This window comes from Silene latifolia, chromosome 7, assembly GCF_048544455.1.
Source record: "Silene latifolia isolate original U9 population chromosome 7, ASM4854445v1, whole genome shotgun sequence".
Lineage (NCBI taxonomy): Eukaryota > Viridiplantae > Streptophyta > Magnoliopsida > Caryophyllales > Caryophyllaceae > Silene > Silene latifolia.
The window spans coordinates 13016744-13028383 of NC_133532.1; the positions used below are offsets into that span (position 1 = coordinate 13016744).

At 37.7% G+C, this 11640-nt stretch overlaps 2 protein-coding genes across 5 annotated transcripts in view; both read left to right on the top strand.

Moving 5' to 3' along the window:
• The window catches only part of LOC141591777 (putative diphthine methyl ester synthase), a 28321-nt gene extending 22496 nt beyond the window's left edge, over positions 1–5825 (top strand). The window contains exons 1-7 of one of the 2 annotated variants that reach the window (XM_074412229.1): positions 1524–1606; positions 1848–2073; positions 3245–3369; positions 3718–3947; positions 5062–5101; positions 5197–5288; positions 5377–5825. In XM_074412229.1, coding sequence (XP_074268330.1) covers positions 1924–2073; positions 3245–3369; positions 3718–3947; positions 5062–5101; positions 5197–5288; positions 5377–5564 — 825 coding nt within the window. In that variant the 5' untranslated portion in view covers positions 1524–1606; positions 1848–1923 and the 3' untranslated portion in view covers positions 5565–5825. Of the gene's footprint in view, positions 1–1523; positions 1607–1847; positions 2074–3244; positions 3370–3717; positions 3948–5061; positions 5102–5196; positions 5289–5376 lie in introns of those variants that run through there. The other variant, XM_074412228.1, reaches the window with a different exon arrangement.
• Positions 5826–6728: 903 nt separating this feature from the next.
• LOC141591780 (tubby-like F-box protein 3) lies at positions 6729–11128 on the top strand. Of its 3 annotated transcripts, none has more exons than XM_074412234.1 (7): positions 6729–6975; positions 7496–7885; positions 8859–8946; positions 9289–9418; positions 9501–9680; positions 9815–10292; positions 10752–11128. In XM_074412234.1, the coding sequence occupies exons 2-6, from the start codon at positions 7538–7540 to the stop codon at positions 10278–10280; spliced, it is 1212 nt and encodes a 403-aa protein (XP_074268335.1). In that variant the 5' UTR covers positions 6729–6975; positions 7496–7537; the 3' UTR covers positions 10281–10292; positions 10752–11128. The 3 variants fall into 3 exon arrangements, with proteins under 3 accessions (XP_074268335.1, XP_074268333.1, XP_074268334.1); XM_074412233.1 differs by having other exon boundaries at positions 6737–6975; positions 7499–7885; XM_074412232.1 differs by having other exon boundaries at positions 6729–7885.
• Positions 11129–11640: the final 512 nt, after the last annotated feature.

The window sequence follows — 11640 nt, forward strand, 5'->3', positions numbered from 1 at the left end:
AGACTCTGCACCAAACCTTATCAGGTTGCTCCCATACCGACATGTAAGACTCGAAAGCCTCGGCATGGTCGGTTGGGTCGCTCTCTCCTTTGTATGATATGGGTGACAACTTAAGCTTAGTCGGCACCGGGACTTCTAGGACATAGTCACTGAGGGGCTGTCTGACCACGTGTCGAATGACACGCGGCGATCGGCTCCTCGCATCCTTAGTCCGGCTCCTCTCCTCGTGGCGGGAAGGGCTTCTTCTCCGACTCTGGTGAGTCGGGCTTCTTCTCCGACTCTGGTGAGTCGGACTTTTTCTCCGACTCTGGTGAGTCGGACTTCTTTCGTTCCTCTGGGGCAGGCCTCGTCAGTGCTGCGGCGACGCTGTCCTTCCGCGAGTGCGGGAAGGACTCAGGTCTACCACTAGCGCTCTGGGCTCCCTCGGCGTCTTGACAGGGTCAGCTTCCTCCAATGCTTCGTTCAAGTTTCTCGGAGTCATATTTTGGGCCCTGGTCTCCTGTGCAGGTGCCGCCGCTCTTGTCGTTGTGACAGTGTGAGTCGGCGTGCCACCCATTAGGTCCAGGAGTAGGTTCAGCTTAGCTGCATCAACCACATGTCCCATGATGGTGACTTGGTCGGCGGGGCGGCGTACTGGGTATTATTGGCATCCCGTACGCCGGTTGAATTACTCGGCCGGTGGAGGGTGCCTGCACAACCCTAATTGTGGACGGTATCATCTTGGCGAGAACTCGGTTTAAAGTCACAATTCTTCAATTTGTTTTGACATCTTCTTAGCTTGTTGGGTGGGTTTTATTTTTGTGTTTTTTTTTGTAAGGGATTTGACTAGCTTCTAGTATCTGTTTTCCCACAGACGGCGCCAATTGTTCCGGGTGTAATTCCGAAGCAGTTATTTGTTACCACTCGTGGCTTGTAGAATGACGTCCTTGATTGAATCCTCCTTTCGGTTTCCTGAAACAATGAACAAACTGAGGGCTCGGCTTTGGCCGAGCGTACTCACTCCGACGCTCAAGTCAGTGGACTTAAAGAGATAAGTTGTTGTTACTTGGCAAGTATATTTTTGAGAGATAAGGAAGATATTACCAGATGAATAGTGATTCTTAGGTTAAATTGTGGATCCTCTCCTTAATAAGGGTTGAGGAGTATTTATAGACTTTCACCTTTTGTCACGTAGTGACCAAGTGGCTAGCAGGTGGAAAGACTGATCTACCCTCGGCCGAGGGACCCATGGCAGGCCGGCGGGCCCTGTTGACTCGCCGCCGAGGGGTCTTGGATATGAGTACGCGGATATGTGCCCCGACTGGCTAGTTGTCCTAGCCGAGGCACGAGAGACAGCCGACAGTGCGTCGGTTAAATTTGTCTAAGTCGTTGACTTCTTTGTGGATATCTTTGACTCGCTCGATATGTTGTTGACTTGGTGGTCGAGAATATCGCCCATCACATATTTTTTAGGTTAGCATTTTAATAAGATTTTATAGGTGCTTTCTTTCGATTATTCGATTAATTATTCTTTGCTCTTGGTTATTTTATATTCTCAGCAAACTAGTTTACATTGAAGCTTTTACTTCTTGATTTCTAATCAATCAAACTTTGCAAACTAGATCATGTTGTTCTTGATTTCTAATCAATCAAACTTTTCAAACTAGATACCTCTATATTTTCACAAATTCTCCCTTATGACGGAGGGTATCCGTCACAAACTCGCTGATGACATGGTCTGTGTTATGTCTCACAAAAAACCCATAAGGGTGAGAGAAGGAGCACATGGGGTGGGTGCCCACCTTATCCCCTCTACCCATCTCCACTCACAAAATACCCGTCGCAAGATCCGACCCGTCACAAGGGAGACCTACTGATTTTCACAAATGTTTGTACCTTTGTCGTTTTAATAAATACAGAAGAGACAGCAAAAAGCACAAAAAAATGTTATACATTATAGGATTGGGGTTAGGAGATGAAAAGGACATTACTTTGAAAGGTTTAGAAGCTGTTCGTAAGTCCGACAAAGTCTACATTGAAGCTTTTACTTCTCTTCTTTCATTTGGCATCTCTTCTGATGGTCTTTCTAACTTGGTATGTTCCTTTTGTAATTGCCCTTTTTTTCCACCTAGAAAATCATTAGTTTTTGATTAAATTCTGCAAAAAGATTGTTTCTTTGGTATTTTTTCCGAGTTTTTCTTCACTTTAACTTTGTTTTTGGTTGATTCGTGGATTACCCATTTTGTTTCTTAAGCTTTTATAGTAAATTTTAAGGTTTCAGATTGATTAGAATCGTCTTATATGAACCATTGGTTTTAGGGGTGATGTTCTGGCTAATTTAGAATAATGGATTTCTTTCTATGGACTATAGAATGGTACTGGACGTCGGTTTTGATATTGATCTTGTGTTGGTAATTGGGCTATCTATGTGGCAGATACGGTTTCAAAATGCGATATTGGTAACTTTCTACTTCATTATAATTAGGTCTTACTGCCGCGCCTTGCCCAGATTTACTACCATGGACTATAGAGAGCAAATCTATGTTGCTACTACACATCTTAGTACCTTGCTTGCTTTTGTTCAATGCTCGACACTAGACTATGGGTGGTAGATACTCGGATATCTCATTATAAACTAAAAGTAAGACATGTAATCCGTAAAACACGCATCTGTGTTCTTTTTGAGTCTGAGTAAGATAGAATCGAATTAGCTAATCTGTAGGTGATCATCCTATACTATGTTGGCATTTAGGCTTATATATGCAGTACTTTTTAACCAAAGGGAAGTGATTTTTGATTAATTATGTTGTTTTTTTTGCAAGAAAATTATACCCATTTTTGTTCATCCATCAAGGGGAATAAAAAGAGAAATCTTACAAAAGAAAGAAACAACAGCAGCCTGCTAAAAACAAAGATATTAAACCTTATTTAAAGCATTTAATAAGACATCTTGGTGTTGTTCCTGCACTTGTGCAACCATACGTATACTAACAGTGACCTTATGCTTCGAATAACCTGTGAAGGAGACCTAGCATGATTTCTGAAAATTTTCCTGTTCGCTCTTCCCAAATCGTATATACCATAGCTAATGGTTTCTTTCTTTTGTAACTATGTTGTTGTATCTTCAGAACAGGTCTAATGGTTTCTCTTTAGTAGAGGCCCTTGTTTTCCTGGTTTGGAATACTATTCGTAGTGTCTTGTCAAAGTTGTTCACGCGTCTTACTCGACGGGTACTAATTGTGTACTTTTTATCGATCTTTCGCAGGAAAAGTTGTATGGGAAGTCAGTAATTGTTGCAGATAGAGAAATGGTTGAGGAGAAAAGTGACGGTATGTTGTCTGAAGCTCGCCATTCAGATGTTTCTTTCCTTGTCATTGGCGATCCCTTTGGGTATGTTTTTTATTTCCCTTTTTTTTTTCGTCTCACTTATAATGAACAATTTGACAGAACGGCGTGTATAAGTTATGAATCATGATACATTGCGGTCTGATTACTTCACAGTTCACTGTTTGCTGTATGTAAATGTGTGTATAAAAAAATGTTCTGCCAGTCCTCTTTAAATTTTTTAATTGGGCGTATGAGTTACATTTTCAATAATGATAATATCATGAAAGAGGATGTACTTTGATTGTAATTGTTGCATCTCTTTTCGATGTGGAGAAACTTCTATGGTGATTTTGTTTTTGAGGGAATTATCATTTGACTGATGCTGCTACCCAAAATCTTTGTGGATTACAGGGCCACGACACACTCGGATCTTGTGGTTCGGGCAAAACAAATGGGAGTTGATGTGAAGGTGATTCACAATGCAACAGTTATGAATGCTATTGGAATCTGTGGGCTACAGCTTTACCGTTATGGAGAAGCCATTTCTATTCCATTTTTCACGGAGACATGGAAGCCAAACAGCTTCTATGGAAAGATTAAGAAAAACCGGGAGCTTGGTCTGCACACTCTCTGTTTGTTAGGTGAGCTGGTATCTTTTATTGGCCTTTTTTCTCCATCTCGTAGATACTATACTTGAATTTGGATTTTACATGCTCGTATTGTACTACTATTCGTCTTAGTCGAACCGAGTACTTTTAGTTCTAATTAGTACTTTAACAGAAAAATGAATGTATGACTATACGTCTTCCACCTAACATATAGTTTAAGCTTAGTGAGTTTCTGTAAAATGTTGTTTATAAGGCAGAGTAGAGACTTTATTCTAATCTCTTTATAAAAACAAGCTGCTGATTTTGATCCTTTTTCTGTTGAAGCGGAGTTATAAAGTAGCATTGAATATGGAAATATTGATGAAGTCGATGTTCTTACTTGAGTATGAGAAGGATATCAATAACAGAAGGAATATACTGGGAAATAAATGAGAATAACTGGTGAAATCTTAACAAGAGAGTTTAATTTTTCATCAACAATAATTGGACATAATTCTTACATTTCCTAGTCCTCCTATGTATAGCTAGGACAATACAAAAAGGGGCAAAACGGTACAATAATAGTCTGTAGGGAGCAATATATTTGAGGCATATGATGAGGTGGCTGCAACCTTTCATTTGGTTTGTATTGTGTGATTGAGCCTGATTTTGGTACAGCTTTTTGGTGAGATTGTTGCTGAATTGAGTTAGGGTATGGAGTTAGAGTTTAATTTTTCATCAACAATAATTGGACATAAATCTTTACTTTTTTGTTATCTGATAGCAAGTTAACACTTCTTTGAGGTGTCGCCAATCCCCTTCCTTGAATTGTCTATGTTGAACTTCTAAAGGAGCCTTGCCCTTCCAAATACATAACAGGGGTAAAATGTGAATGATGGGAAGGCGAAGCGCGTAACTTATCCCAGGAGTCCATTTAGGGTCCAAGTTCACAGAACGCGACCAAATTAAAATATAAAGAACAGATTTGAATTTCTTTTTTCGTGCAAGCATCCAGCGTGAGGAAAAAACACGTATGCTAATTGAGGGTTGACACATGGAATCAGATTTAGGACTAAATTGATTGATCAAGTCTCGGAAGCATTACTAATCTTGTTTTGTAGTTTCTTGGTGTCTTTTTCGTGACATTTTCCTCTTTGTTAAATTGCAGATATAAAGGTGAAGGAACCGTCATTAGAATCTTTATGCAGGTAACTCTATGTTTTCAAATAACTAGATCTTTGAATTTAGTTATGTTTAACAGAAACCTTTGTGTTAGCGTGTTCTCACTTGGAAGTACTTTCAGGGGGAAAAATGTATATGAACCACCACGGTTCATGTCAATCGCAACTGCAATAGAACAACTCCTTGAAGTTGAGCAGACACTTGGAGAATCTGGTAGAGCTCGCAGCACAATATCATGTTTTTTCCTCTTTTGGAGTTTGTCATGGATTATGAGGCTATATAAGGACATTTTTTTTTGCAGCTTATAATGAAGATACAACTTGTGTGGGTTTCGCTCGGTTAGGAAGTGAGGACCAGATCATAGTCTCTGGTTCAATGAGGCAACTTCTTACTGTGGATTTCGGAGCTCCCCTACACTGTCTTACCATCGTTGGGGACACTCACCCTGTCGAGGAGGAAATGCTGGGCTTCTATGCCATCAAAGAGTAAGTGTTTGAGTTAGGGCTAGAGCTAGACAAAGTGTTCTATACAGACAAGCTGGCACAGTCATTGAGATGTGAGGTCGGCTTTTGTATCTTGGCTTTGAAACCTGCAAGAAGAGAGAAAACTAGTTTGATTCTGTATATTGTTGAATTGAAATTATTTGGGACACCAGCAATTCTAGCCTACATTTTTGCAAACCTTGTAACCGATTGCTCACCTGTAGGGTTTTGTTGAAGTTATTATGCATCAATTTCTTTATTTTTGCAAGTGTGAAAATATAACATCTTGAATAGGAATTCAGGACTGTTGTCTAAAAAAAAAAAAGAATAGGAATTCAGGAGTAATGGAATATTGATCAATTTGTTGAAGTGGAGCACTCCTCCTGTCACAATCATTTTTGTTTTCTTTGCGGGGGTTTGTTTAAATCAAAGATTAGAAGGTTTCACTTGTGACTGTCAGAAGCTTATGATCGTCAAAACATGTGATGTCTCAAAACATCTTGGGAGAGGTCACAGGCTTACAAACAAATGAGAATTTGCGATCAAAGATAAATAAATGATTGAGATGCAAAGAATATCATTTACCTATACGAGCTTTTGCTTACATTAATTAATTAAAGGATTATAAGGGGAGGAAACCATAGAGAGTATTATATAAGACCGACCTATGGTATTTTTCTTCTTTTCACATCTAATTCTTTTAGTGAAATAAGTTTGCATTCTTTCCGCTTAAAAAAATTTACATTTTTGATAAAATTACTACGAATCTACTTGAGTGCATACACTAGAATATTCTTTTTAGCTTAATTCGTTTGAATGATCGACCAAATCAAGCTTAGATTCACGGTAATAACAGAAGAATGTCGTACCATCGTGAAGTTACCAAATTATCTTTTTCCTTTCAGTATTTTAAGTAACGAACTTTCTGTTACTAATGAAAGTCCAATTATCATCGAATTCACCTCTAACTCCCCAACCGATTTGGATATTAATGAACTCATTTCAAGTACTTTAAAAGGTGTAATCAGAATTTGGTCTTTAACTCATTTGTGTAAATACTACGCATTAAAATTTATATTACCATTCCGTTTAATTGATTTCAGTTCAGTTATTTTCAGCCGAAATAACCATCCACAAATTATAATGTCAATAATTTCAATTAGCTCAAAGTACCAACTCACAACAAAAAGCAAACGTTAAAGTAATGTACTTGAGGAGAATATTAAGGAAAGGATGAGATGAGATGAACCCTAAAACTGCTGGAAAACTCAACTCACTGTCTCACTCACTTACATTCACACACTTTCTTCTCCCCTCAATTTTCCAACCAACTAACTAATTGATTTAGATAATGAAATCCCAACAAAATTCCTCCTTTTTTTCATCCCTTACATTTCATTTTATGATGTTTTTTTGAGGTAATTTGTCACTTAATTTCATGTTTTCTAATCTTAGAATTTGACAATTTGTGATGTTAAATTTCTGGGCTGTACTTTTGAAATTATCATAATTATCAGTTATCCAGTTAATTTGATCTGGGTTTTTATGCTTATGATGTGGGAAATTGTAAAAGATTATATTTCTATTGTAGATTTATGGATTAATCTTAATTATTAGGATTAAAGTTTGGATTTTTACCCTAATTAAAGAATTGAGTTTTGTTTGGTGAGTGTGTTTTTACTAACCCTAATTATTTGGGATCATTTGATGACATTTTTGGCATGTGGGTTTGATGTTAGGAGCTTGTTTTTCGTACCGAGAAGGTCTTAACCTAGTGGATAAGACGGAGGTATTGTGATAATAGATCCCGAGTTCGAATTCCCCTCCCCCATATGTTATATTTGCCTAATGATTGTTTTTGGTTGTTTAGTGTAAAATTGTGGATGTTTTAATTAGTTATGTATTTGTGAAGTGATTTCGAAACGAATTTGTGTTTAGAAGGTAGGTGTGTATATAAGAAAAGCCAAGAATTTGGCAGAAATGTCTATTAGAAGCATTTTACATGACATGAAAGAGGAGCTTGGGAGTATTTCTAGGAAAGGGTTTGATGTTAAGTTAGGGAATGGATTTAGATCGAGGTCGAATCAAGGGGTTCAGAGTAGTGTGGTTGCGGTTGACGCGTTTGTGCAGAGTTGTTGGGCTAATATGCCACCTGAGCTTTTGAGGGATGTGTTAATGAGGATTGAGGCTTCTGAGAGCACTTGGCCTCTGAGGAGGAATGTTGTTGCTTGCGCTGGCGTTTGCAAGAATTGGAGAGATATTATGAAGGAGGTTGTGAAAGTTCCTGAGGTTTCCGGCAAATTGACATTCCCAATCTCCTTGAAGCAGGTTTGAGAAATCAGATTTCTTACTTTTATCTTCATTGTTACTCCTAGTGGAATTCTGTTGAATGCATTTCGTTTCGTGTTCTTAAGTTTGGTACCTTGATTAATCTATTCATGAGTCAATGTTGTATGCTTCATCGTTTGTTCTGTATATTTGTTTTATGGCTTATATGAGAAGTTTTTTCTACTAGACTTGTAGGAGAAGAAGATAATGCTAGGTCAAATGGAGTACGAGTAATCCTTTTGCTCAAAGCGTTTGAAATCTAAGCGTTTGAAATATCTTCACTTTTAGGGAAATCCCATCGTAATATCGTTAGGAGCTATAAATATTCTTTATCTTAGAAAATGAGACGGTGCATACTCCCCAGACGGTGTATACTCAGCTAACCCCGACGTTCATCGTTAGGTCCTGTAGAATAAACTCATAAAGCATCCACATGTCATTTAGATTTAAATGGAATTTTGTGTCCTCTATTTCTTTCAAATACATTTTTTTGCTAAGCCTAGATCTCTTTCTCATTAGGCTGTACGACAGAAATGACAATATAGCTAAGATATTTCGTTGCTTATAGTTTCTGTTTTCGTTGTCAATGTAGTTGCGTCGGTGACTTGGTAAAAATGTCGAATACTTAGCTTAAATTGACCAAGTGCCTTCTTTTGCAGTAGATATATGCGTCTGTTGCTTATGTGAAAACAATGCTTCCTCTGTTTCATTAGATAGTATAAGTTTTTCAAAATCTTCCTCACATATATTGAAAAACGTATACAATCAAAAGGAACAATTTATTTGATTTTGATATAATAGCAAAATATTGGTGCATCTATCTATCTGTGAAGGGTTCTGATACTTGTTGTATACGCCACCCCTCCTCACTATGTTACATAGCATGACCTTTATGCACTACACAGAGCTACTTATTCTATGTTTTCCCCCCTAACCTCCTGTTCTAATTATGTCTTCGTGTTTTTTTGTTCAGCCTGGATCGAGAGACACTCTTATTCATTGTTACATAAAGCGACATCGTAGCAGCCAAACGTATTATTTATTCCTTGGCTTAAGCTTAGGTGAACTTTTATAACTTCTTTCATCTTTCGGGTATCCATTGACATGGTTAAGCACTTAATATTATACTGTTTCCATTCCATTTATATTGTCCTACTTTCTATTTTGGGTGGATTTAAGAAAAACTAATAAAATGGGAAAGTTGAGTAAATTTAGAAAGGGGATAATAATTTTGGGATAAATTTAAGCGGAAAGGGAACAATAAAATTGGGATAGAGGGAGTATTATTTAGGTTTTTTTAGTACACTTGTGTCTCGGTAAGCTTATTAGCAGGATAATGTAGATTGGTTCTGATATATTTTCAAGGATTTTTTTTTCTCATTGTATATTTATACTCATGTCAGCTTCTTATGATGATGGCAAGTTCCTTCTTGCTGCAAAAAAGTGTAGACGCGCAACTTGCGTTGACTACATTATATCCTCGAATCCTGAGAACATCTCAAAGGGCAGTAATACTTATATTGGCAAATTGAGGTATGAAATTCCTTTGTTGTTTGATATCTTTTTTAGCCTTTCTAGGCTATGATTTTACCTTTTTGTGTCTTTGCACTCTCAGATCCAATTTCCTCGGCACAAAATACACTATCCATGATACACTTCCTTCAAACAATGGAGCTAAAATCACAAGAAGTCGATCCACTAAGCTACTGGGTTCAAAACAAGTTGTTCCCAGGGCTCCTTCTGGCAACTATGTCGTGTCACACATCTCATATGAGCTGAATAATTTGGGTTCAAGGTGAGTACAAGTTTCTTAACATAAACCACAATTTGTCCTTTTTTTTCGTCCTGTCTTATTTTTTAACCAGCACTTAAAATTATCGTTTTCCTTTTTTTTTTTTTTTTTTTTGACAAATGGTTTTCATTTGACAGGGGTCCAAGGAGGATGAATTGTGTCATGGATACGATACCTGCATCAGCTGTTAAACCTGGAGGATTGGTCCCGACACAAACCGAACTTGTGGTCAATAATAACACGGATTATTTCCCATCAATCCCGTTCTTCAGGTCAAAATCAATTCGAGTGCACAATAGCCGATCTGAGGCTATTCCAAATACACAGGAGGAAACGTTGATTCTTCAAAATAAGGCTCCTCGATGGCATGAACAACTCCAGTGCTGGTGTTTGAATTTCAATGGTCGTGTAACCGTAGCTTCTGTCAAGAACTTTCAACTGGTTGCTTCCCTGGAAAATGGACCTCAGAATGAAAACGTTGTTCTTCAATTCGGGAAAGTTGGAAAGGATGTATTCACCATGGATTATCAATATCCAATCTCTGCCTTCCAAGCTTTTGCCATTTGTCTGAGCAGCTTTGACACCCGAATTGCCTGTGAATGACGTAAAAATGAGGTATTTATATATATCTGCAAAGTTTTCACTTGCTTACCCAGAATTTGAGCTAATTCTTCTTTGGTTTAGGTTTCATTAGTTCTTGTATGACATTAAATTTGGGCGGGCTAATATTCACTTTGGTGATCTTAACTTCGAGTTATAATGCATTCGTATAATATCGAAGAAACTAGACAAGAATAGGTCGAGTCGAGTCAAGTACCAGATAGGAGGACAGAATATAACATGATCCTCCTGTAAAAGCTTAGGCTCAAATAGTTAACACATTGTTACAATTCTAGGTAACGGACATTAGACTTTTCACACTTCTATTAATTTCCGTAAATTTTTGAGTCGCTACACATTGGCTAGAGTTCAAATGAAAACTCAAAGCTTTAAGCCAGTTTTAGGTATTTAAGATGTTAATGTAGATTTTCTCGAGTGCTTGCTGAATTGCTTTCACCATCTTCTACTTGTCAGGTAAGTCTGCATTTATATCAATCAAGCATGCGACACCGTTATGGATTTCTGAGCAAGAATTCGATTTACCAGGAAGCCGAGGAAGCAGTTTTCACATTGTGTGCTTAGTTTGGCTTTTCCATCGTCAAGTAGTGTAGTTGTCTCAGTGTGTACATATAATTAATTGTTGGGTGTAATCTTCGTCCTCTTTCGCGAGTTGAGACTGCATCTCCTGAAAACCTCCCTAAAGATGTTGATCTCATAGTTTGGCTTTTGTCTTGTAATTTTCGATGTTGTGCAGTTGGCAGCTACCTGAGAATCTGAGATTATTGAATGTGTACACATGATTTGGGTTCAAAACTAATCAACATCAAAAGTTATGACGTCCTATACATCGATAACTGTAATGCTTAGCGCCTAGTATAGGCTATAGTCGCGTTTGCCAACTTCACATACCACTCTCGAATCGTTCAGAGCAGTTAACAGTTCCACTTTACCACGCATGTAAGGTCAGATATGAGTTGCAGGCAACAATGTCTAGGTCGGAAGAGGATTCTCTCTATTTCTGTAGAAGCAAAAAAATCCATCAATTTTATCGTAGGGACCGTTTATCGATTAATATATAAATGTTTCTCCTATAAGACCAGTTAATGATAAAAACAATCCAATAAGTAGTAGCCTAACAAATGGTACAACTTAGAACATTAGGGTAATGATCGAGCTAAATAAAAATGCTGGTCATTATTGTAACTAGAGGTGTAACCGAGAAGATTTGAGCTTGGAATTAGCTCAAAAATTTGAACTCGAAGCTTGTTGCGCCACAAAATTGAAATTTGAGCCTCGAATCGTGCTCCATTATATTCTTTTCATTTTCTCGCATTTAAAGTATAACTAAAATTAATTTTTTTTA